At 39.0% G+C, this 26328-nt stretch overlaps 1 protein-coding gene across 1 annotated transcript in view; it reads right to left on the reverse strand.

Annotated features, from left to right (window-relative positions):
- Nucleotides 1-5678: 5678 nt before the first annotated feature.
- Nucleotides 5679-26328, reverse strand: part of plagl2 (pleiomorphic adenoma gene-like 2) — a 44794-nt gene continuing 24144 nt past the window's right edge. The window contains exons 2-4 of the mRNA XM_066673136.1: nucleotides 8988-9104; nucleotides 8415-8888; nucleotides 5679-7152 (exon numbers count right to left, since the gene is read on the reverse strand). Of these exons, the coding sequence (XP_066529233.1) occupies nucleotides 5679-7152; nucleotides 8415-8737 (1797 nt within the window). The 5' untranslated portion in view covers nucleotides 8738-8888; nucleotides 8988-9104. The remainder of the gene's footprint in view (nucleotides 7153-8414; nucleotides 8889-8987; nucleotides 9105-26328) is intronic.

The raw sequence follows: 26328 nt of genomic DNA on the forward strand, positions 1-26328 counted from the left end.
GATGAGATTTGAAATGCTGTGAGTCTCAAGGCCGTTCCTTGCTTATGTTTTGAGGATGTGCAGGATAACTTTGAGAACTCTATGCCTTTGGTTGTTGGCTGTTTTCCTTCAGTAATTCTTTTTTTCCCCCAGCGATGGTTGAGGTTGGAGCTTGAAGCTGTTGCTGGTGTACAGAGAAAAGACTGTAAAACCTCAGATTCCTCCAAATTCAATTTTTATTTATTTATTTATTTTTAAACGTGTATTCCAGTTAGTGCATTTGGGAGAAAAGCTGGACTAAAACAGCTCCTCGGGACCTGTAAGTATAGGTTTGAGGTATGGCGGTATAATTAGGTCTGCTTGAAACCAAGCGCTGCTTTTTTATCACTTGGAAACTTGCCTTTATTTTTTTTTCCCCTTCTTCATGGTTTCGTTTGTGCAGTGGTGTGGTTTCCTGCCTTGGCTGTATGGTATGCGAATGGCAGTTTTCAGCCATATCCTAGGGCTGCTTATTCTAGCACCCATCTCCCACCACAGCCAGCAGGAAATCACCCTGGTGGGGAGACAAAGAGCAGAGTGGGGGATGCAGATATAAAACCGTGGGTTTGTATTTTTTTTAATGATTTTAACATCATACATTACAAGTCAAAAGGTACAATGTACTGTACAATAAGTAAATAGGTTTGTTGTAATGTCATCTCTTTGGATCAACCAATATACACATCTGTCACTTTACATTGCAGCAACTGATTGTAGGCAAGTCTTGTAAGAAAAAGGGGACCATTTCCGTCACTTTTTTTAAACAACACTCCCTGTAGATGATAAATTCCATGCTATATAAAATAGTGTAAGGCTGAATGAAAAATATTCCATATTTTGTTTTCACCTTTTTTGCCAGAGGTGGCAGTAATAAGCAAGTACTAAAAATAAAGAGGACTATGTTGCTAAACAAAGAGTACATAAAGAGCTTGGAATGCAAGACTTACGTTAAACTAAAATAAACGATACTACGAGCAGATGTCTTTTCAGAGGGACTGCAAGTGAGGGAAAGCCTTTTATTTGACTTTTTCATTCTTAAAAATTCAGACTGTTGTGGGCTTTTTAAAAAAATATATATTATTTTTGTTTTAACCTTGAACCAATTTTGTTGAATAATTTCCCTTAATAGTTTAGTTAGGCGCCTACTCATAGTGGGATAAATAAAAGATAAGTGCATCCCTAGTAGGTAGCTTTGCACAACTGCAATTCAGCTGGATGAAGTTGGAGGGCAGATATTGGAGACAGTGTTGAATTTGAGATCAAACCCTAAATTTCCCTTCAGTGCATTTTTCCTCCTCCTTCCACTCGACCTTAGACACAGGTGACTTGAAGGGGAGCCCTCCAGATTTTGAAGGAGTTCACTTTGATGTCAACTGAAGGTTCTCAATGGGTGGGAGGCTCTCCTTTACAAGGGCATCGGAGCAAGACTGATATCTGGCTGAAAAAGCCTTCACCTTTTGAAGTCTCCTCTCAGTCCACAGAACAATGTCCTGAACGTGAAATGAGATACGAGTTCAGTTGCCACAACTAAACCCTGACGGCCTGAAAAACTCAACTACCCATCATCCATCTCTGCAAACACACCAGATTCTCCGCTTCTCTTGTCCTGGCAGTTGTTGTAGAACATTTTATTTTAAACCAAAACTTATTTAGAAAAAGGTCTGGGGAGAAAGGTGGGCTCTTTCCACTAAATTGATCGAACCTGTCAAGTTTAAGAACAAAATCTTCCTTTTGTGCCACCGCTTTCTCATTTTGTTTGCCAAAGATTGAAGGCTTCCAGTCTGTTTGTATTTCTTCTCCAGCTTCAGATTTTGTTGGACCAACGTTTTCCACAAAGGTTTCTTTAGATAAGCTATGCTTGGACATATTTTACTCTAATATATTCTATTCTTCTAATTATGAAAAAACAAAGTTGAAGCGAAAGAGCTGGGGCAGAGGGCGAAGCTGAAAAAAAAAATTAGTGAAAAACCTACTGAAAAAAATACTGTTACTCTTTTGGAAGAGGAGGGAAAAATACATATAGATTAATCAATTCTACACATCAAACTAATGGCACATGTACAAGATCATATACAAAATAAAAAAAAGAACAACAACAACATACAAACATGTAAGGCTGAAATTTTAAAAGAAAAAAAAATACTCTTTTCAAAAGGTTTAAAAGTGCTAGAATTCAGATCAGCTCAGAAAACCCAGGGAGGACAAACTCAGAAGTTGCCAATAGCTTTTGTTGTTTTTAAAATGTTTCCTCACGTTTCAGTGAAGAGAGAAATTAACCTTGAGATTTTTCCCCTGTGAAAAATGGCTTTGCCTGGAAACAAAGCTGAAATACTTACGCAGTTTACTCCAAGTAAGGTAGATATGTTTGAATTTTTTTTTTTTTTTTTTTTTAAAGGAAGAAATGCTTGAATTTCAAAGTGCCTCGTGAAATGTTTCTTTTCTTCTTTTGACAAGTAAATTAGGATGAGAAAGGGGAACAAACACTAAAAATAAAGTATATTTATATTTTTATATGTGTGTATCTTTACATTTGAATCCCAGCTCAATCCTAATTTGACTTCGAACACTTCAGAAGCAACATATTTAGCTCCTTTCTTGTCTTCAGTCCAAAACCTAGCCAACGGAAATCTGTTTTTACAGTATATGTAAAGGCTGTTTTATCAAGAGCATTTTAATTAGCAATTGTGCAAAAAGATGTTTCTTCTCCCCAGGTTTTTGGTATGAAAATAAAGTCAAAATTAAAAATAAATGAGGTGATGCGTTGTGTTGTTTTGAGGTCCTGTTTCAACAAACAGAAAATAATATTATATGACAACAAACGACCAGGCAATATCCCAATCAATTGTCCCATACTTTGAATGTCAAAGACCAGGCTGGTGACTTATTTGTTCTGGATATTGTTTGTCTCTTTTCAGACCCTTTCATTAAAAAAAAAATTAAAAAAAGAAAGAAGGAAAGAAAACAAGTTCATCTGAATGGAAGAAGCAGCTGTGAAAGGAGAACTAGACAGAAATGGACAAACAGTTCATGTGTAACTACTGTGCATGTTTTCAGCTGAAACGTCTTTGCAGAAGTATTTCTAGAAAGTGACCTATGACTGTTGCCAACCATAGCACTAAAGCAGCATAGTAACTTTCCTTTATTTATTAAAAAAAATAATAATAAATTTCATTGTGGTGGTCTCTCTTTTGAGTGATCAGTTTTTTTCCTTCTATTTCTCCAGTTTGGCTCGTTTAAGGCTAATATTTTACTACTTTTTAAATTCTATTTATGTGAATAGCACATAAATGTACGTGGACCAAAAAATCTGACAAAGACATTACATAAGAAAATGAACCTGAAGGGTTTGGGACACTGAATCTGAAAAAATACACGTCCAAGTGTTTGTAGACACCATGCCCAAAACCAAGCATAAGCCAGGGGTATAAATCCTCTCCACTGTCCAATGCCTCTGTGATGAGCTGCAGTGAGATTTGTGATCCAGAAATAATCACCATTAATTGTTTTTGGGGGGTTTTTTTTTCTTGTTTTTGTGGCTGAATGCCATCAAACCCTCATAGAGATGTTCCAACATCGAGTGGGCAGCTGTGTACAAACCTTAAGCCATGTACTGCAGATCTTTTTGTGTGGTTGGATTGTAATTTGGTGCAGACATTTTGTTTATATGGAACCAATGTGGCAACTAAGCACCATTACAGAGGTGGGATCCTGGTTGTATAGAATTTTCTTTCTAAAATGGTGTCTTTGCCATTGTTTTTATTCTGCTTGCACAAATAACCATGTTACCTCTTGTAACACAGTGCTTGGGATTTTACCATATTTCATTAACGTGATGTTATCGGGAACCAAGTTTTTTGTTTGCAAACAGTAATACCATGGCCAAGTACATCAGTCAGGTCTATTCCAATACTACAGGTGAAAGAATATCAAATCAACTTGGGTCACATTCTGGGCCTCTACACAACAAACTAAAGATTAAAATAGGGTACGTTTGTTTTTGATTATTCTACTAATAGCCTATAGTACATGGGCCAAGATGCTGTCCTTTTGACTCACGTACGAGAAAATGTATAAAACAAATAAGAACAGGGAAAGCTATAGGGAAAAGCAATTACTTCATCCATTTTTTAAATCAAGTTTACACATATATGTAAACCTGGCAGACATTTTCTTTTTTAAAAAAAAAATCAGCAATTTTTAATATATCTATCTAAAATTACACTTTACTAAAATAAAAGCAATTATAATATATATTTCTGATGTGGTATTTCGTACACTGCAAAAATACTCTTTTTTTTCCTTTTTTTCTATCTTGTCATTTCTCATTTTCTATTCACATATGTCAGGGTGATTATTACCATGTATTTCTCAATGTTCAAAAAAATAGAAAGAAAAAAAAATACAAGTACTCCTGCCTAAAATATTATATTTGAATGTAATAAAATATATTAGAATGAGGTGGGCAGGAACTGGAGGTAAGAAAGTGTTGCCATGGAGATATTAAAATTAGTGCTGGAAGGAAGGAGGAATCTATCCTGTAGGGGGCTCGTATAACTGAAGTACTGAAGAGTGGTTGGCATGTACTTGTTTTTAAAATCCATTTTCTTTAAGAAGCTTGGCTAGAGGGAAGCACCTACTGGGATAGAGGGGAGGGCCAGGGGGTCACCATCATAAACCTGAAGAGTTCAAGTGCCTTCAGGTGTAAACAAAGTGCTTCTTTTGAGTCATACTGTAAACCTGTGATGTTTTTATATTTTTTTTGTTTTTCACTATCCTTGGGGTTGGATAATGGTCACAGTGTTTAAAAGCAGGCGTGTGCAGTTAATTTGCCTCTTTTCTGACTTTCTGTTTTTCTTTTCTTTTACTTTCCACTTACACCTGGACTATCCATGCATTTCAGGACAAACTTACATAGGATCAGTCTATTAAATGGGCAAACTGCTGATGCTTAAGTGTGTCACAACTTAAATTGTGTAAATAACTGTGCCTTTGACATTATAGGAACTGATATTTGTAGGATATAAATGTATGTAAACCCTGTTTGGCTGTGTCTGCTGAGAAATAAAATAAAAGATTAATCTTCATTCCTTCACTAATTTTCTTTCCCACTCCTGGCTGCAAAGACGGTTTTAGTTTAAGGGCAAATGAATGTTACCTGACTTTTTTTTTTATGCTTAATAGAATAAAGACAATATAGCGAGTTAGGTCTCACATTTGGAAGAGCAAAAAAAAAATCTTACTCACTTCAAACTATTCTTTCTAGTCTTAGAAGACATTTTACTTTTCTACAAATTTTTTGCCTTTTTTTTCCTACTTATTACTTTTTAAAGTATGCAGTACCACGCCTTCAGGCCTGCTGATGCTGCCTCCTAACTAGAAAATGGTGAGAAATAGGAAGAAGGGGAGAGGTTTACCAAAGTACATGACAGAAAGCCTAAATAAAAGCTCCAAGGTATTCTCATTTCCTATGCTTTTCTTCCTTTTCAGAAATTAAGGATTTCCTCCAGGCTCATTCAAAAGCTTTTGTGCGCTTAAATTAAGGCTTCTATGTGTTCGTGTTTTTGTCTACTTTTTTTATTGCCCCACCCCTAGGGGGAGCCCTGAAGCTCCTCTGCCCTGAGCTGCCTCTGGTGATCGAGGCCAGGGTGGGGTGGGGAGCCTCATTGAAAGGCTTGGTGGAAGCGAGGCAGGGTGGTCGTGCTGAGGCTGGAGCTGAACACTGGCGGAAGTGGGTGCAGGGGTCCAAGACCCCCGCCGGAGCCTGGCTGCTCCTGAGGTTGAGGTTGCAAAGAGGTAAGAGGCACTGCGGCTGTGGCAGCGTGAGGCTCGGCGGCGTGCGAAGGCGCCGAAGCCAACGATGACGAGGAAGAAGAGGAGGCAGTGGAGGAGGTGGAGTAGCCCATCACCAGGCCTCCGGAACTCATGGGGGCACTGTAAGGAGGCAAGTTGAGCGGAAAGAAGCCCAGCAGGTGAGAGAAGTCCATGTTAGCAGCACACAGGGATTCAGCAATGACTGCAGGGCTCTTAGACAGGAGAGGATCCCCGCACAGGTCATCTGTAAGACCGGCTGCAGGGTCCAGACCGTCTTTGTTCGGTGAGGCAGCTGTATGGGGGTCCGCTGGTGGCGGAGGAACTGGTAAGCCACTCTGTAAATCCATCAGGAAACTCTCCATCTCCACCTTCAGGGGCTTCTCCAGCAAGTATGAGGTAGATCCGAGCTGGTACTTGGGCGGCGGTTGGGGGTGCTGTTGCTGTGGGGGCTGGGGTTGCAGAGGGGGCTGTTGCTGGTGTTGGGGTGGTGGGGGTGGGGAAGGGTGGTGATGGTGTGGATGGTGATGATGGTGATGATGAGAATGGTGGTGGTGGAGGGTTGAAGGAGGCTCCATGGGGCAACCCATACCCATAGCAGCAGACAACGGTCCGGGAACCAGGGAGTGATGGTGGCCCATTCCTGGATTGGACATGGCCGGGAGGTGGTGAGGGTTGTACATGCCCATGGGGAAAGGCGTGCCGCTGCGGAAGGACTTTGCCATCATGGGGTCTTTGTTGGGGCCCATGCTACACATCATAGGACTTAGCTCTTCCTTCACGGCACAAGGTGGAGAACCAGAACTGAGCAAACCCAGCATATCTGGTGGTTCTGTCTTGATCTTCAGCAGCTCCTGGGAGTGGCTCTTTTTAACGTGTCGGGTGAGGTGGTCCTTCCTTCCGAAGCGCTGGGCACAGTACTGGCACAAAAAATCTTTGCGGCCCGTGTGGACCACCATGTGCCGCCGAACGTCCTTGCGGGTGTAGAAGCGCCGGTCACAGTGGTCGCACGGGTGTTTCTTCTCCTTTGTGCCACCCGAGGATTTGCCCGAGTGGCTCTTGAGGTGTTCCAAAAGGGCAGGGGTGCTCTCGTAGCTCTGCAGACACACCTTGCAGGTCAGGTCACCTGCTGTGGCAGAGTGCATGGCTATGTGGCGCTTGTAGCCTAGCTTTGTGTTATAGTGCTTGCCACATTCTTCACACTTGAAGGCTTCTTTGTTGGGGTCATGGGTCTGTAGATGGTTTTTCAAATGATCTTTGCGATGGAACATCTTTTCACAGAATGAGCACTGATGGGTCTTCTGCGGGGAGTGTGTGGCCATATGCCTGCAGTGGGAAGTAGAAATAAGATTTTAGGAAGTTTAAAAAAATTGACCAATTCTAACCTTGGGCTATTAGGTACCATTTTTGCAAACACTAAATATCATACTAAAGTAGTGGTCTTGTGCATGTGCAGTGCTTAATTGCCTGGAGTTATGTTTAGATTTAGAGTATGGTACTACATCCCCAGGCGTCTTTCTCCTGCCTTTGAATGTTTACAGCTTTATGATATAGACTCAGTTGATATAAAATCATGCTGCGGGTTACTTTTACATTTATAGCATTTGTTTGTCTCATCGGGGGCACCTCAGAATTTAGTAACACTGGAATCGTGTCATGCGAAAAGGTTTTTCCTTCTGTAAAGTTACCATGTTTGGAGATGCATGCTTTTCACTGGACAGTAGTACCTCACTGTGCCTAAACGACTCATGTAAAGAACGTATGTCATTAGGTAAACGTTAGAATATCACGATTTTGTGATATTGACTCTTTTAAAAACCATTTTAAAAATTATGATGATATCATTGCGAACGATACGGTACGGCACAGCCCTACTGGACAGCGAAGATATATTAATGGTGTCTTTCACATAGAGTCTGAATCTGATGGACTGCGACACTGCATCTATTTTTCAATTAGAACCTGTTCTATTTATGCGTTATATTCAGGCTGACCAATCAGAGCTCAGTTGTCATGGTTGCAGACCTCAAAAATGAGCATCAAGGTGGTGGCAGAACACTGTGTCTTGTTTGTAGCAGAACACAAAAGCTCGTAGTATAAGCACCATTCTGACTATAAAAGTTTAGAGGTTAAAAAATTATATAAATCGTTTTAATGAGAGCAACAACACGCAAAATCAGAGCCTCAAGCTCCTCCACTGACCTACGAAAATACCTTTGGAACAGCTTTAGATCCTGAATAAGGTAATGGAACTCCCCGTGTTGTTGACTTTTCTGTAGAATTGGGTAAACTTAGGGTTTACAGCAGTTATTAGAAATGCTCCTGCTTCAATTTCTTCCTGCATCTGACATGGTGTGAAGGTTATGTTAAAAATCACTCTGTCTGAACGGGCCCCTATTTGTATAGCATTGTGTGTTTGCCAGCCATTGACTTAAACCCCAGATGAAGAGCTGTGGTTTTACCCACTACAAATCTTTTCCAGGATTTTATACATCTATCCCTGATGCCTCTACATTTTTTGACCTACACTTTGCTGTTGCTTGTAAAGATACAGGCAGATACTGGCAGGGTTTAAGCAGTGACCTTACCTATAGAGCTTATATTTGGAGCTGAAGGCCTTGGGGCAGTGGGGCTGGGAACAGTGGAAAGGTTTCTCTCCCGTGTGACAGAAGGCGTGGAGCCGCAACTTGTCCTGCGAACTGAAGAGGGTGCCACAAACCAAACACTCGTTCCTGCTCACTCTCTCCTGCTTCTCCGTCTCCCTCGCCCTCTCTATCTCGTGCTCTCTCTCTCTCTCCGTCCTCACTTGAGCTGGACCTCCAAACAGTTTGCCGGCGGCGGCTCGTCGATCCTCGTCCTCCGGTGTCAGTGCGGTAATGTGAAGGCGGGCATCGGTGGCAGCTGCTGCCATGGCAGCCCTAGGGTGCCGTTGCCATTGAAACTCGGCCGTGGCTGCCCTGCCGTTCAGGCCCTGCTTGGATTCTGCCTGGGGTTGAGGTGTAACGGGGCACGTGTGTGTTGTGGTGTGCAGTTCAGACACTCTAGATTGTCACTTCTTGAATCTGCAATGGACAACGTTAGAGACATGTGAAGCTTTGCTTAAACCGTGTTCACTGAAGAAAGAATGTCTAAATGATAAAAAATGAAAGTGCATTACTTACACTTTTATTCATTTACAACTTCTTTCCAAAGAAATAGGGCTTCTCTGTCTCTCTCACCCAGTCCCAACAGCTGTGGGTGGGGCAGAGTAGGTGCTAGTGCTGCTCATTTTGTTTGCTCTAAAACACAACATGGAAATGTTAGCGTTAATTTATAATCCATGGGCAAAACAAGGACAGAGTATCTTGACCTTTAATGTACACATGAATAAGTTTTACTATTATTACACAGCAATTATTCAGTCACTGTTAATGTTTCAGTGCAACAAGTGAGGCCTTGAAAAATTCAATATTGTGTGACTGTGTACACACATGTTCTGTCATGCCTGTGTGTACATGTATGCCAGTGTTATAAAACAGGATCAGGGCTTCTGTAATCTTAAAGACAACACAGGAACATAAACAGCCTTCAGCTACAGCAGTCAGACTGTTTAAGCTCCATGTTAGGGGTGGGCGATATGGCCTTAAAATAATATCATGATATTTCAGATTTTTTTTGCCAATAACGATATTCTTGGCGAACACACTAATGAAACAAAATCAATGTTATACTAATATTAATTACAGCAAATAAAATATATTTAATATATATCAATAGTATTACATGGATATATTTATTAAACTGTTTTAGTTTACTACAAATGTAACAAACATTAAAAAAAAATTTGCATAAACTAACTTAACAAGATTCTGATTTTGTAGAAAACAATAATGTAGCATAGAAATCTACCACACAAACAAAGTGCAGAAAATTGTGTGCATATAAACAGCAAAGGTAAACAATTATACAAAAATTAACCTTAAAACGTCACAGTAAATAACAAAACAAAACACAGAATAGTTGCTGTGCCGAATCACTATGTAAACAAGTCAGAATATCACGATTATCACGATATTGATTTTTTATATTGTTTTAAAAATTACGATGATATCATTGCGAACGATACGATTTGGCACAGCCCTACTCCATGTAGCAGTATTTTTTAAGCCCGCTTAGCACAACGTAAACAAACACAAACTGTTTTACACATCCCAAATGTGTCTGTGACTAACTTACATCACCAAACAGTTTGGGATTGAGATATTTTGGACACCTTTATAATTGGGTTATGTGTGAAACATCACAAGAACACAGTGGATTCTGGATAATAGTCTTCAAAAAAGTGTGGTATGATACTTGGGAGAGAGATCATATGCAAGCAAAGGGTTTGAGGCTGCAAGTGCAACAAGGCTAGTTTGTAACTTTTCACCAAAAATAGGTTCTACACTGCCCTCAGGTGGAGATCTAAAATGAAATGAAATGTGAAATGTGCAATTATTTGTCACTGTACAACATACAATGAAATATGTCTTCCGAATTTACCCCCTCTTTGGCAGTGAACACACACACACACACTAGTGCACTAGAGGTTGTGAACATACACCCAGAGTGATGGCCAGCCATCCCCCAGTGCCCATGGGGCAGCTGTGAGTCCGGTGCCTTGCTCAAATGCACCTCAACCATGGATTGAGGGAGGTAGACAGTGCTGTTCCTTCACTCCCACCATCCCCAATGTTCCTGCCGGTTGTGGGAATCAAACCAACGTTCTTGCATCTCAAATTTCTTAAAAATGAGAGCATATGGTGTTACAGAACCTATGAAAAATTCTAATTTACTATTCAGAAACTCACAAATGCAGACCCAAGATGAAGCCTATGTACATCCATTTTAAACATAAGATTTCTGGTGTTATGTTTTTGCCACCATGGAGCAACCAGGAAAACTTTAGTTTTGATCAGCTTTCCAGGCCGTACTGGAAGCCTATATATCAGAACTGTGCCCTTAGCATCTGATATTCTGATCTTAAAATCTCATAAACTGTAACGTTTAAGCGGTTATTTTTAGTCCGAATATTCATGTTTACTGCCTAATCCTAATAGAAAACTTAGCATATTATATGAAGCAGCACTCAAATAGCAGTAGAAATCCTGTGTGTGTGTGTGTGTGTGTATGTATGTGTGTGTGTGTGTGTGTCTGTATGCATGTGTCTGTGTGTGATTATATCTGTATGGAATTAAGGACCTGACAGCTGTGGTGCAGAACTCTGCGGAGGGGAGGTACAGAGGGGTGACACTCATCTCTTTCAGCCCCACCAGGGGGCTCTACCCCATTGTTATGGCTCATCATCATACACACACACACACACACACACCAACACATATCCCATCCGTCATGCTGCAGATAGGCAGATAGATGTTTACTAACTTCTACCACCTCTCTTTCTCACACAAAAAGGTACATGTACATTGTAACACTTCACCCACAAAGACCCCCAGCTAAACCAATCTAGATTACACATATCCCACTGTCAAACAGCAAATACTGTAAAACAATTGTTAATTATTTTTAATTTGTTACAAAGCAATACTTTTTAGCACCAAAATGCCAAACAATAATTACCTAAATAAATAAAATAATAAAATTATGTGAAATTTTTGAACGCAGTTCATGTTGCATTTCTTTGTAATATATGTTAATCAGAGTGTGTTCTTCATGTGGGGGGTGGCCATATTGAGTACAGAATCTCTGATACATCCAGGCCACTGTGTGTCAGTATAATGGCGGCTTATTTAATTTGCCCTGCAACAGATGGTGCAGTTCTGTGATAAACCTCAGAGTGCAGGCTCCCCATAATAAACATCTAATACAGCTTCAAACAGACACAGCGTTTTATTACACTCTCAGCACATTAGCATTTTAAACAGCCACAAAGCAAATAGTTCACTACTTAGCACAGTTTAAAGCAGAACCCTGATGTTTACATTTATCTGACCTGTTTTCCATTCTTTTGCGTAGAGTTCTACAAACATTTTGTAAAATTTATTTCATTAAATTGTAGAACACATGGACTGTGTTTCTCACACTGGGCATTAATCCCTATTTTCACGTTTAAAATTGCATGCAATCATCTTCAGAGAGGGGATGGTCTTACTATATTAGTTATTCGACTTAATAAGTAGCATAATAAGTAAACTCAGTAAACAGTACTTTTTGCCCCAGTCTGTTGAGATATTCTAATTCTATAACCATTATGCCACCCCCCTTGTGTGTGTTCTGTATTTTCCTTTAACCTAACTTAATACAACTTTGATATTTCCTTTTTTTTTATTTTTCTTGCCCAGAGAGGAAAAATCTACCTTTCCTGACATCTATTTTTTGTTTGTACATTTAATTTTTACTCATAAGAATACATTTCAGCACTGTAGTTTGTGTGAAAGTGTTGGGGAGTCTCTATGGAGACAAGTCTGACCCAGAGTGTGGATCTGGAAGTGCATATAGGCTCCACAAGTGCATCTGACGTTTTGTTTTGAGATTAAAGGGTTTTCACATTCCTTTGGCCCGAAGGTCAGAGGTCAGTCTCCTGTGTTCACGTTTAACCCTCTCTGTACCAAGAAAAACAGAGAGGCACCCGTAGTTGAGAGCTGGTCTCAAGAGAAACTCTGTAAACTTAAAAAAAAAAATATTCTGACACCATTCTTAAAAAAATACTTTAAATTCTATACCGCTACCACATGTTGTACAGTGACACCACTGAGAAAGACACCAAATTGCAGGAATAAAATGTATATTTTAGTACTTAAAGGAGTAGTAAATCAGCAAACAGCAGCAAATGAGAATAATAAAAGTAATTGTTCATTATTTTTTATTTTATTCCTCCCATAAACTACAGCTCACATGAGACATAAACTCAAGAATGAACTGCTTTATTGTCCCTGAGTTAACCAGTTGGCTTGGAGTAAACCAGGTAAAATGTAAACTGGGTTTTATGGTCTGGTTAATTTTTAAACCCTCAGATTTGAAGCTTCAAATTTTAAATAAAAAAAGGTAGAGCTTTAAATGCATGCCTTCCTCATTTGTCCTAAACGCACTGGATTATAGTGAATTTAAAAAATAATTGCAAATACTTTACAATACTGGACAATTTTTTAAATTTATTGTTTGGTGCCTGAAAATCCACACATTGAAAATAAAACTAAAACCTCTTTCACTATAGCTAGAATAATCTGCTGTGTTATGGATCAGTGCTGAACACAGTAAGGCTGAAGCAGACGCCCTCCTAGAGCTACTTGACTCACTAACCTACCAATCAGAGGGCAGAAATTTTGTGTATGCAAATGAGGACTCAAGTGTCTTCCAATCAGAGTCTCCCTCTAAGGTCAGTGAGTACATTTATGTTGCACCTTCCACAGGTAGGAGGGACTTGTGGACAGAAATAGTTTGAACTGACACTGTAGAGGGGGCTTGTGCACATCAGCATGAGACACCAATGAAAAGAAAGACTGAAAATCCCAGTGCAATTCTTTTTATAGGCATTGAGCTGCATTATTACACAAAAACAGCTTAAATCCAGACAATATATCTGATCTTTCTCATTAGAAGATGGTGTAAGGACAACCTAAGGTTATTCATCTTATTTCTTTAGGGATTTAATCTAAAGAACATGACTGAACATTTTTCCCACATTAATTTTTGAAAAAAGTCAAATGATTCTCCAAATACTCAACAAAACGGCTTAAAGCAAGCCACACATTTTTAGCAATAGTTTCAATAATCGTATATACTTCCAAGAATCCCATTTACATTAGATATATAACTAGATTTAAGAGGATTTCACCTGCTAAGTCGTCTCTTGATCAAATTGCAAAAGTTTGTCTTTGTTGTTTTTTTAATTTATTTATTTAATAAACTTAATATGCAAGAAAATAATGCAAACACATTCTATGAATCTTAATAGAAGATAAATAAAGTATTTATAAATATTTTATATTTGTTTTATAGCTACTTAAAATTTGTTCTAATAAATTGCTTGCCACTTCATAAATTACACAATTTTCCATTTCATAAAATCAGGTTTCAATATGCATTATACATTATAATACACTATTTAGAGACTTAAATCATAATAAGAACACATGTAAAATGTTATCATATGTTGTGTAAGTGCTTGTGTGCAGCTAGGTCTATGCCTTATAATGCCATAATGTTGCTTTTTTGTGCCAAAGGTTTTTCTAAATAAAATCAAACAAAAATGGTTTGATCTTAAAGATTTAGAAGTGAAAACATTTGGCCAGCTGTGTTCAAACTTTTCAGATACACTCGTACATGTGATGTATTCATCCTCACTTGTTTATTAAGAGTTGTAAAAAATGCAGCAACATTATCATGTGACTGTTTCTGAGTGAATATCACACCTCAGGACTGAGGGGTCTCTGACTGAAGAGGACTCAGGAAGAGCAGACCACACCACTCACAATGTGTTCCGGAAAAAAGAAAGAACAAGAAAAAAAAAAAAAAAAAAGAGAGAAACGTTGAGCAGTCCAAAAATAGCCACTGAGTTCGTCATACTCAGCTAAGGTGACAACAGCCTTGAGAGAGAGAGAGAGAGAGAGAGAGAGAGAGAGAGAGAGGTGAAAGTGCAATAATGAGACTGTAGTAAAAGGTGAACAAAACTAAAGTAGAGATTAAAAAAGAGAAAGTAACAAGAGAAAGAATACTTTCGGTGGTGTGTGTGTGTGTGTGGTGGGGGTGAGGGGGATGGCAGCAGTCAAGGGTCAGTGATATTAAGTCAAAAACTCTATAGAGGGGATGTTAGAAGTCCAGCCCATGACTGACAGACATAGAAAGAGGTAGACAGGTGCAACAGGTGATGGCAAATATTAACGCTAGGGTTAGGGTCTCTCTCTCTCTCCCCCCACCCCCCGTGTGAGTGTGTGTGTGTGTGTGTGGCCTGTCATGATTAATCAATAAACCCAATTACACAAATAGAAAATATGAAAGAAATAGTACATTCTCAAGGTTTTGTAGAAAGCTACTCATTCACCATTTTTCCTGAATCAGGGAATGTTTTCTCCCTTTTGCTGCAATAAGTAATGAGTGTCTCATTTTAATGCTTTTCTATGGAGACTTTTACAAACTCTGTGTCATTAGGAGAGGAGTACATAAAAAGCTAAAAACAAACAAGCTTTATATGATCCCTGCCAACTACTGAGAACCTCTTGCAATCTCTTCAGTGTTCTAGTATGTTCTCATGTTGCTGGCAGTAATGGACAGGTTTCAGTTCCCCTGTTCATGTCTGTTTGGTGCTCAGTGAGTAGTGGCATCCCCCTCCCTGCACACACACACACAGAGAGAGAGAGAGAGAGAGAGAGAGAGAGAGAGAGAGAGAGAGAGAGAGAGAGCTAGCTTGTTTTGCCAAATCCACACATCCCTGGCAGTTAGGCCTGGCTACCAACACGGGATGTGGCCACGCTGCCTTTAACCCTAATTCACACACACACACACACACACACACACACACACTGGTTGAGCCTAAACAAAGAGAAAGAGCCAAACTTAGCACACTGTGGTTGACCGTTACGAGTGGGACGAGTCGGCTCAAAATGTCCTTGTTTGTCGTATTGTTTAGGATGTGCGCAGTCGGATGACTGATTAGTGAGCTGTCTTTGGCTGCTTAGCGAGCGCACATGGCTGTTTTTTTTTTTCCTTTGGAACAAATTAGCTCCTGCTTTTTGTTTATCCCGTCCTTGTAAAATTAGAGTCATGTATAAAATATATTTGACCCTTAGAAGGTCTTAAATGTAAAGTTATATAAATACAAACTTAGATGAAAAACAGCATGTGACAAATTACACAATGTCATTATTGTCTTAACAAAAACTAGACCAACACAGGAATTGAGTGTAAAGTCGCAGCCAGGTTCTTCTGATCACATTCCCCTAATTTACTCATCACCGCACCTCTATAAAAGCAGAATGTTTGACAGTTTGCTGGTCTGGAACATTCAGGTGTGTGTTGACACAATGACAAGGACAAAGGAAAGACAAAACTAATGACTTTGGAGAAGCAACTGTTACTGCACATCAATGTGGCAAGCGTCATAAGGCCGTTTCCAAACAGCGTGAAGTCCATTGTTCTAAAGTGAGAAAGATTATTCACAAGTGGAAAACATTAAAAACAGTTGTTACCCTTCCCACAAGTGGTCTTTCCAGCAAATTCACCCCAATATCAGACCAAGGACCAAGAGCTACTTCTCAGATATTAAAGAGCCCAGTTAGCATGCTAAATGATCTTATTCGTTACAAAACATTTAGAAAAATACTTAACAAGTATGGCTTGTCTGGAAGGATGGCCAAGAGAAAACAGATGAGACCAAAGTATAATGCCATAATGCACAGTGCCACATTTGGTGAAAACCAAACACAGTGTATCAACATAAACCAAAGACAGCTTGTCAACATCATATCAAAGACCTCATACACATGGTGGATGGTTGATAATGTTTGCTTGTTTATTTCCACATGACCTGAGCACTCATTAGGGCTGCAACAATTATATAACAAGGAATAATCAGCTCCTCTGTCAGTTACAATTTAAATAGATTATTTGGTTTATTTGAAAATATATATAAAGACAGAATATTTATAGAATAATTTATTGCAGCATTTCAATCCTTTTAGTAATAAATACATTTATAATACATTTAAAAATGAACGTAATAACATTAAATAATAAATGTTTTTAATAAATATTAAAATATTTATTTTAATAATAAATATAAATAAAATATAATAGTAGATACACAACATGAAGAAGAAAAAAAATCTATTTTTGCCAAGCCAAAAAATTAAAGGCAAAATTAAATAAATGAAATATATTTTCCTTTCGTCAAGTCTGCTCTTACATTAATGTCCCCACTTGCTACTCTTTTGTGCATATGGATGATTTATAGAGAAATTAGAAATGGTCATTTTAACTTTTAAATCCATGTATTTAAGCAGAAAGTATGTGGTAAACTTGAGGCTGGGTTTTCTGCAGAATGTGTGTGAATAACATCACAACTCCACACCAATCTCCTTCAGTTCCAGAACACCTGTAGTAGGGCTGCAACAACTAATCGATTAAAATCGATTGTTAAAATAGTTGGCAACTAATGTAATAATCGATTAGTTGGGTCTAAGTTATTATACACATAGGTACAGTTGCTACACGTGACGAACTCTGGAAGAAGGGTTTGAAAATGGCGGAGGCGGTCACAGCAGAGGATAATGTTAGCACAAGCAGAGAGAAAAATGTACGACCCAAGTCATGAAAAGTATTGGAACACTTTACATTAACGCCTTCAAGGAACAGCGTTAGGTGCAAAATGTGCACAGCTGATCTCGCATGGCACGGCAGCACAACATCACTGCATGAGCATCTGAAAATGAATCCTGTTGGAGCTATGTGAGAAAGAGATGAAGTATAGTAAGTTAATTCTACTTTTTCTCTCACTCAATGTTACTAGAGCCTGCTAGAGTAGTTAAACAACATTTGTTTTCTTGATATTACACTCGCGTTTAGCGAACAAGCCTTAGCTTCCCCCCGAGTTTTCTCTTCCACCTTAAATGTGTCAGCTCGACCAGCAGTTCCAAAACAAACTGTAGTTTTAGTCAAGCGACGTTTTAATTTTAGCGATGTTAGTTTTTCTCTCACTCAGTGTCACTAGAGTCTGCTAGAGTAGTTCAACAAGATGTCTCATTTTTAGTTATTTTATATCACTCTTGTATTTAGCGAGTTTTCCGTTCCACCTTAAATGTGGCGGCAGTTACATTCAGAGTTAAAAAAAATATCAATTCAAAAATGTTTTAAAATAATACATTTAAAGCCCTTTTCAAGGTCTTTTCTGACTGGCATTGCGTGTTAGTGTTTGAGTATCACAGCCAAGTGTATATTACATTAGAAGTGTATATTACATTACATACACTGTGTTAAATATTGATAAATATAAAATTAATGTAATGGTTGGGTTAATTCTTCATGTAAACGCTAATTTTTAATAATGGTAGGTTGTGTGTTCCTTATACAATTACAACATTAGTTCTCTAAAATCTTAAATATCTTAACGATATCTGATCATGTGTTAGATGAAATTTCCCTTTTATTCTCAGCACATGGCATCATCACCCAATATCCATTTATGTAATTTCAATTTGCCTGCATTTTAGATCAGTAGTTATTAACTTAAAAAAAGGTGTATGTCCATATCTACACTTTCTCTCTCACCTCAGATAAAAACAGCCCAGCATTGCTGACTATGTTTTGAAGAAGATCTCCACACCACAGCAAGCAGCTGTTTTCACTGATTGTATCCTGAATATGCTAGTAACAGACAGGAAACCAAATTTGGCTTGTCTTCCATTTTATCTGATTAATAATCGATTAATCGAAAAAATAATCGACAGATTAATCGATTAACAAAATAATCATTAGTTGCAGCCCTAACCTGTAGCATCTTAGATACTTTACAAGAAGTGGTTTTTAGTGTTTAACGTTGCAATTCCAGTCTCTGTGGCAAACACTGAAATGAAGACATTATCAATTGTCATATCTAACTGTTAATATTTTAATTAATTTTAAATAAAATAATTTATCCTTTAAATAAGTGTTAAAGAAAAATTAAGTGTTAAAGAAACATAAATGAAAATTCTGTCTTATGTAAAGATGTAAATGCATCATGTGAAATTGAAACAGTGATTGTTGGATTACGTTTTATCTTCAGATAAACAAAGCTTCTAGAACACAACAAAAAGTGTGTTTGAATCTAAACCATTTAAGGTGGAACAGCAGAAGGAGCAGAAAACCGTTGTCAAGCTTTGTTTAAGGTGGAACGAGTCTCAGAACCTCAGTTTAATGTGGGGGAAAAAGCACTCAATTATACATCAATTACAGCACAGGGTGTCAAAATGTAACCTGCTGCACTATGTAAGGTGGAATGGGGCAGCAATTCAGGTTAGAGTGCAATCTTGTTTAACATTAAATATGAAACTAATTGACTAGACGTTGTGTTTACTTGAGCAGCAGCAGCAGCTAACCCAGAGTTAGGTTACTTTTTAGGAGAATTCAGGAACTCCAAAGTAAACGCCAAACAAACCCAGGTTATGTGCTCCACTGCGTAGCTGCTAATTTGGTCTTTGATCAATCCGTCTGTATACCAAAGTATTCCAGAGTTAAACATGGGGGCATTTATCTGACGGCTAAAACTTGCTTGAAATTGGGTTGTACGACAGGACAATGATTCCAAGCACACCAGAAAATTTACAACAGAATGGCTGAAAAAGGACAGAACCAATGAATTGCAATGGCTCAGTCAAAGACCAGACCTGTACCCAGGTGAAATGCTGTGGCAGGACCATTAAAGATCTGGGGATGAATGAATGCCAACAAAGCTCAATGAACTGAAGCAACATTGTAAAGAACAGTGGACCAAAATTGCAACAGAAAGTCATACAGAAAATATACAGCTACAAGATATACTGATCCATGTTTTAAACTCATGGCTTTTATATTTTGGCTAAATTTTAAGACCCGCTAGGGACCAGCTTATATTTTATATTATTACCTCATACACAAAAAAAAAGAAAGAAAACAAAACACAGAAAACAGTGTGTGGCGGGTGTTCTTCACAAGATGAAACTTACAGGAAGATATAGGTGGGTATTGTTCATTATTATTGTTTAAGCATATATTTAAATTCGTCTTCTGTAACTACTTCACCCTGCTCAGAATTGTGGTGGGTCCTAAAAATACATATCCATATGTGTTCCATAATTCATACAGTCCTTTAGTAATGTTCAATTCAATACAATTCAATAGTGGAAAAGACACTGCAGAGACACCATGCATGAGCAATTCTTAGCCATGCCCAATTCCAGGTGCTGACTAGAGGGTATAAAACCCCACAACACTGGCCTGTGAAGCAGTGGGCCATGATTCTGGACCACCATCAGTTATATATGGGGTGTTTGTGATCCAGACCTAACCAACCAACATCAGTGCCTGATCTCCCCTCACCACTCTTTCCAAGTGTACAGACTTCCCAGACGAGAAGAGGCTGCTACTGCAACAAAGAGGGAGAAACTCCCAATAAATATCCCTGATTTCTGAAAAAAACCACTGAATGAACAGACATCTACAAACTTCAGAACAAGGCGTTTATCTGTATCACATGTTCTCACTGAGCTTTATCTATGACTACATTTATGTAAAAAATCTAAATAAACTCAGTATTTTGATCCACAGTCCTCCTGAAAAGGGAGACTGCTTTACACTTTGTGAAATAATAATTTTGAAAATGCTGTATATATAACACTGTAGTGTTACTTTGTTCTGGGTTTACCCATTGACTTTATAAAAGAGTAGGAAACCTGTCACTGGATGAAAATTTAATGGTGAAATGTGTAGTGTTTGCTTTACGTCAGCCAAATACTACAACTTACTGTCAGAATTAATAACTGATTTGACATTACTTTTAGTTTTTATAATTCTATATTCTGCTTCTTGACAGCCACACAACTTTTCAGACCCGGTGTGGTTAGTCATCTCACAGTGGAAGGACATACTGAAATGCATGCAGAATTTATTTATTTTTTTCCCTGAAGCAAGTGTGCAGTGTCTCTCTGAAAGTTAAAAGATTAAAGTTGTTATTTTCTCAGGTTTAAGTGAAAAAAAAAATGGGACTTTGTGTTTCAAAGTGATAAAGCCTTGGAAACCTTGGAGGGGTAATTATGAGTTTGTTATTATGCAGTGTGAAATGATGAAAGTGGCTTGTGTGATTTCAGTATGCTGCATATGGAAAACACACGCACACAGATCTGATGCAAAAAGCATGTCCTGTGACTCTTGTAAGTTATAGGTTCCGTCAGTGTGTTTTACTACACAGGAAATCATGGTTTGTTGCTTTCTTACTGATCACTATCACTCACTCACACCAATGATGATCAGCAGTTATTAATGCAACTCTAAATCATAGCCACACCCAAGCATATGGCATGGAAAAGCACTCCGTCTCAAGATGGCAAGGGCCTGTTTGGTTATGATTAAATAATGAAGCGTGTGAGGACCTCGAGACGCCAAAAGCAACCCCCAGAATCATCAGGCCAATCAAAACACACAGAAAATCAGTGCCGTCTTTACAAGCATTCCTTTCCCTTTCTCTCTTGCTCTCTGTTCATCTCGTCTTCCCGTGGTTAATGCGGGCACATCTGAGGGCTTGTTGGGAAAATAAACAGCCTAGATTAAAGTACACACATCATGCTCCAGCACTCCGCCTACTGGCAAACTGGAGGAAAATCACAGTCGGATGCGTTTAATGAAACATCTACACATCAAGTGACTTCTTTGTTCTTCATGTTTAATATATTTCCAGCAAGAGTTCCAGTTGTCTGCAACATAATGCACATCAGTTGCTCTTAACACTGTGAAAATTTTACCAATACTGGAACATCCATTATCTGTAACCGCTTATCCAATTTAGGGTCGCGGGGGGTCCAGAGCCTACCTGGAATCATCGGGCGCAAGGCAGGAATATACCCTGGAGGGGACGCCAGTCCTTCACAGGGCAACACAGACACATACACATTCACGGACACTTTCGAGTCGCCAATCCACCTGCAACGTGTTTTTGGACTGTGGGAGGAAACCGGAGCACCCGGAGGAAACCCACGCGGACACGGGGAGAACACACCAACTCCTCACAGACAGTCACCCAGAGCGGGAATCGAACCCACAACCTCCAGGCCCCTGGAGCTGTGTGACTGCGACACTACCTGCTGCGCCACCGTGCCGCCCAATACTGTAACATACCTTTAACGAGGTTTTTACCCTTTTGTAAATTGAAAATGATGCGGTAGAATCATCTAGAAACATCATCCAACCAAACTGAAGTAAAGCCTTAAGTTTCTACATTTCCTATAATGTTTATATTTATTCTTTAAATATATTAAAATGTAATGTATCTGGGCGGCATGGTGACACAGCAGGTAGTGTCACAGTTACAGCTCCAGGGACCTGGAGGCTGTGGGCTTGAGTCCTGCTCCTAGTCTGTGAGGAGTTTGGTGTGTTCTCCCTGTGTCCGCGTGGGTTTCTTCTGGGTGCACTGTTTTCCTCCCACAGTCCAAAAAACACATGTTGGTGGATTGACAACTCAAAAGTGTGAATATGTGAGTGTTTGTCGCCCTTTGAAGGACTGGCGCCCCCTCCAGTGTGTGTTCCCGACTTGCGCCCAGTGATTCCGGGTAGGCTCCGGACCCACCGCAACCCTGAATTGGATAAGCGGTTTCAGATAATGAATAAATGAATGTAATATATCCATCCATCTATCCATTATCTGTAACCGCTTATCCAATTTAGGGTCGCAGGGGGTCCAGAGCCTACCTGGAATCATCGGGCGCAAGGCGGGAATACACCCTGGAGGGGACGCCAGTCCTTCACAGGGCAACACAGACACACACACATTCGGACACTTTCGAGTCGCCAATCCACCTGCAACGTGTGTTTTTGGACTGTGGGAGGAAACCGGAGCACCCGGAGGAAACCCACGCGGACACGGGGAGAACACACCAACTCCTCACAGACAGTCACCCGGAGCTGGAATCAAACCCACAACCTCCAGGCCCCTGGAGCTGTGTGACTGCAACACTACCTGCTGCGCCACCGTGCCGCCCTGTAATATATCTAAGAAGACAAATACAGGAATTACTGGCTAAAATTGTTTCCCTAAAATTCTACAAATGCACACACAAACATTTAAGATTTTTTTAATCAGGGCCTGCATTAATAGAGTTGTTTTCAAATACAATTTATAGATCCCTGTAATACACAATGTTTCCCATATTAGGGAGGTGCTATATTATGATCAACACGTCCACTATTAGAGAAATACAAATGATTTCTATTATATGAAGTACTGTGCAAATATGTTTTCAACGTTTTCAACTATTTGAGTCCCAGTCCAAATGGCCACTGAGTCCAACTTATTTATCAATTTCAAGAAACGCACAAAGCAGAAAACACACCCAAATAAAATCAATTATAAATGAATAACATTAATTTTTCTCATCATAAAGGCACCTGCCAGGTGTGGGATATATTAGGCAGCAAGTGAACAGTCAGTTCTTCAAGCGGAGAGATAGGACATAAGGGTCTGAGCGACCCTTACAAGATCAAGTTGTGGTGGCTTGAGAAGTGGGTCAGTGAAGGCAGGTCTTGTCGGTCTTCCCCTGTATGCAGTGTTTAGATCCTACCAACAGTGGTCGAAAGAAGGACCACAATGTGCACAGCTGACAAGGTGGTTGCCCTCCAAATTGTCTTGATGCGCTCAGGCAGCAAAGGCTAGCAATACTACAGAAAAGCAACAAAAAGAAACACACTTTAATGTTTTATTTATGTTACAGTATTTCTTTTTGGAATGGAACCAGACAGACTTCTCTCAATGGAAACATGAACAGAACCTATCAGATCTGATCTGAAGCAAGAACAGAGCTTGATATTCTTTTTTCACTTTAAAATGAAAGACTAATGTACTATTTATCTAATGGTGACAGTGGTGGTCTACCAGATTTTTTGTTTGTTGAGTCCTAACTCTATAAATGGAGTTATGCATTAACTAATGTTTGGGGGGAGGACCCTATCTATCATTCTACACCATATAAAACCACTCCCAAATTCTAAATTCGCACCTCACCACCACCCCAACTACTCTCTTCCCAACAATGATTCAGTTTGATTCAAGGGGCCGCCCAGAACTCAAGCCCAAGTCCATCTGAGTTTCCCTTCTTTGCTGGACCTACTTCAGGCTTGGTCCACAACTCATAAAAATCTTTAAGATATTTTTGGAATTCAGTTTGGAAACTCTTATTTGCTGCTCATTAACTTTTCCTTCTTATAACTCACATTAATTAATATCTTCTACATTTGAGGAGATTTGAGTTATTCCTTGGTTATAAAATGCATGCCTAGTTTTGAGTCATATACTGACAGAAATAAACGGACTGTCCCTGACTTAAAGAAACTGCATTTTTAGAAACAGGTTAAACTGAAATTAATTTAAAATTAAAATTGTCTCCTTAAAAATTCATAATTCAATTTATGTCGGGGCTTTATTTTTTTTATAACACAGCACACATGTGGATCCCAAAATCAGTCAAATTGGGACCAAGTTCAATTTCAAAGTCAGAAATCACATGACTTGAACAGCTGAGACTAATTTAAACACTTTCATCTCTAAACCGGTCAGGCAGTAAGGTTATAGTATGAACACTCGTGACAAGTAATGTGTAACTTACAAGTGGACCTTGAAAATATTAACTGGAACTTTTACAATGTCATCCTGCAGGGTAAAGAGTGTACAAGCATTCACCAGATCATTCTTTTCAAAGCCTCGGTCACTTACAAATTGACTGTCGCCACAGGGACCTGAACAACTTTCTAGAATTGTTTTTCTTTCCTTTTTTCACTTCTAATTTTCTTTTTTTTTTTTACTTTGCACTGGAGACATTTTTTCCTCTTTTCTTTTAGAAATAATTGTGTTGGTGTTATTTATGTGGAATTGTTGTAAATATTTCAAGAAAATGATATGCATTATGTGTTTTACAGTCTAGAGTCCTGTATATTGTGGTTCCCATCTAATTATTATTATTATTATTATCAATATTTTTTTTCAGTCAAAATGAATTAACATGATTTTTAAGGAAAACATTTGAATATGGCCATGTCTGGAAAAATTAAGGGCACAGTTTTAATTCATTTCCTGAGATTGCCTATTGGAAAAAATAATTTATCATTAAATATAATTTGGACTATAAAATGTGCAATAACATCTGGAGTATTTGGCAGATGCTCTGGTGATTCAGGGCAAATGTAAAAGTAATTATATTTAAGTTGTGGGCAAATAAAGTGTTAGGAATCTTTCCTAGAGCGGTGTAGTTGCCCGAGTTGGGTATTACACCCCAGTCTGCTATGCAGACATCAGCAGGTTATCCTCTATACTGACCAAGGTACCCAGTAGCTAAATTTTGTTATTTATTTCCCCAATATTTTAAATTAAGCATTTAAACAGTAATTTGCGGCACTTGAATATACCCAGAAGTGTGTCCTTTGTTGTAAATGTGGCATCATTTTCACTTAGAACATCAACAAAATACACCATGTGACTGGGTTTGCCCAACATTTTGTACAATTTTAGGGCAGCAAGACAGACATCTGGCTGACACACGGCCTCGGCTTTACTGCAGCGAAAAAGAAAGACGGAGGGGAGGGGGAAAAGAGACTAATTAGAAAATTAACAGGCTCCACACACAAAGGTCAATTAGAGGAGGTTCCCTCCCTACAACAATTTGTGGCAAAACAATAGCAGAGGAAAACAAGCTTGGTTTAGTTGAGCAAAGGTGGGGGTCTCTCAGTAGTACTCACTAAAAGCACCATTACTCACTCCACACAACAGGAAAGACTGTGTGTGTGTGTGTGTGTGTTGCCAGATGCTCTATTGATTTCCCTGGGCATTCCCCTTCTGGGATTTACGACTAAAAACACAACTGTAAAGAAGATGTTATGTTCAGAAGCTTGAGAAACTCGACTATGCATCTGTGCAGCACCAAAGATTTCAGGACATATTTGTTTACTTGTTACATTTCACACACATATTTGTAAGAGTGAAGAAACTCTATATGAGGACACCTGTGTTTACATACGTTCAAATATGGATTATGTTACCGCGGTTGTAGAAAGAATTTCTGTTAAAAAAAAAAAAAAAAAACATTGTGCCGAGATGTACAAAAATAAAATGCCTAATTTACATTAGTTCTCTGTAGGAGAAAATATGCATTTCCCCTTCAGAAAAACTATATGTATGCGTGCAAATACACGAGTGTGTTTGGTTGGGTGTGATTTTGAAACCGCATGTTTATTTTTGTGTCACGCTGCATGTGAGTATGAGTGTGTTTGTAGAGGTGAGTTGGGGAAACCCCTTTTCTGGCAGGGAGTCCTGGCTACGACGCGCTGGAGCTGTGGGCACCATGCCAAGCGGCAATCTGCCAGCTCTCTCGCTCTCTCTCGCTTTTTCTCCTCTCCCTCTTCTATTTATAAACCTCCTTTTCATCACCTTTGCTCATTCATCCCCTCCGTTGTTCTTTAAAGCTGCAAGTTTTCTCACTTAACACACTGATACAGTCCAGGACCTTTACACACACACACACACACATCTTGAGGAAATGACCTACGGTCTTTTACCAGAGAACATTGTAGTATTTTTATAAGCCAGTATTATTAGTATACAGTGTTGCATACAGAGTCAATAGTGCAGACAACAGGAAACATTATACTGCTTACAAATACACCAACATCCTTTAGAAGCAATACTTTTAGCTTCTTTACTGAGAACTCACTCTAGACTCAGTGTTCAATTGTGCACACAGCTTGTAAAATCTCTTCAGAAAAGAATGAAACGAAACGCAGTGTTTCGAAATGGCCGCACACAAGCCAAGGTCACCA

This window comes from Hoplias malabaricus, chromosome 5 (genome assembly GCF_029633855.1).
Source record: "Hoplias malabaricus isolate fHopMal1 chromosome 5, fHopMal1.hap1, whole genome shotgun sequence".
Lineage (NCBI taxonomy): Eukaryota > Metazoa > Chordata > Actinopteri > Characiformes > Erythrinidae > Hoplias > Hoplias malabaricus.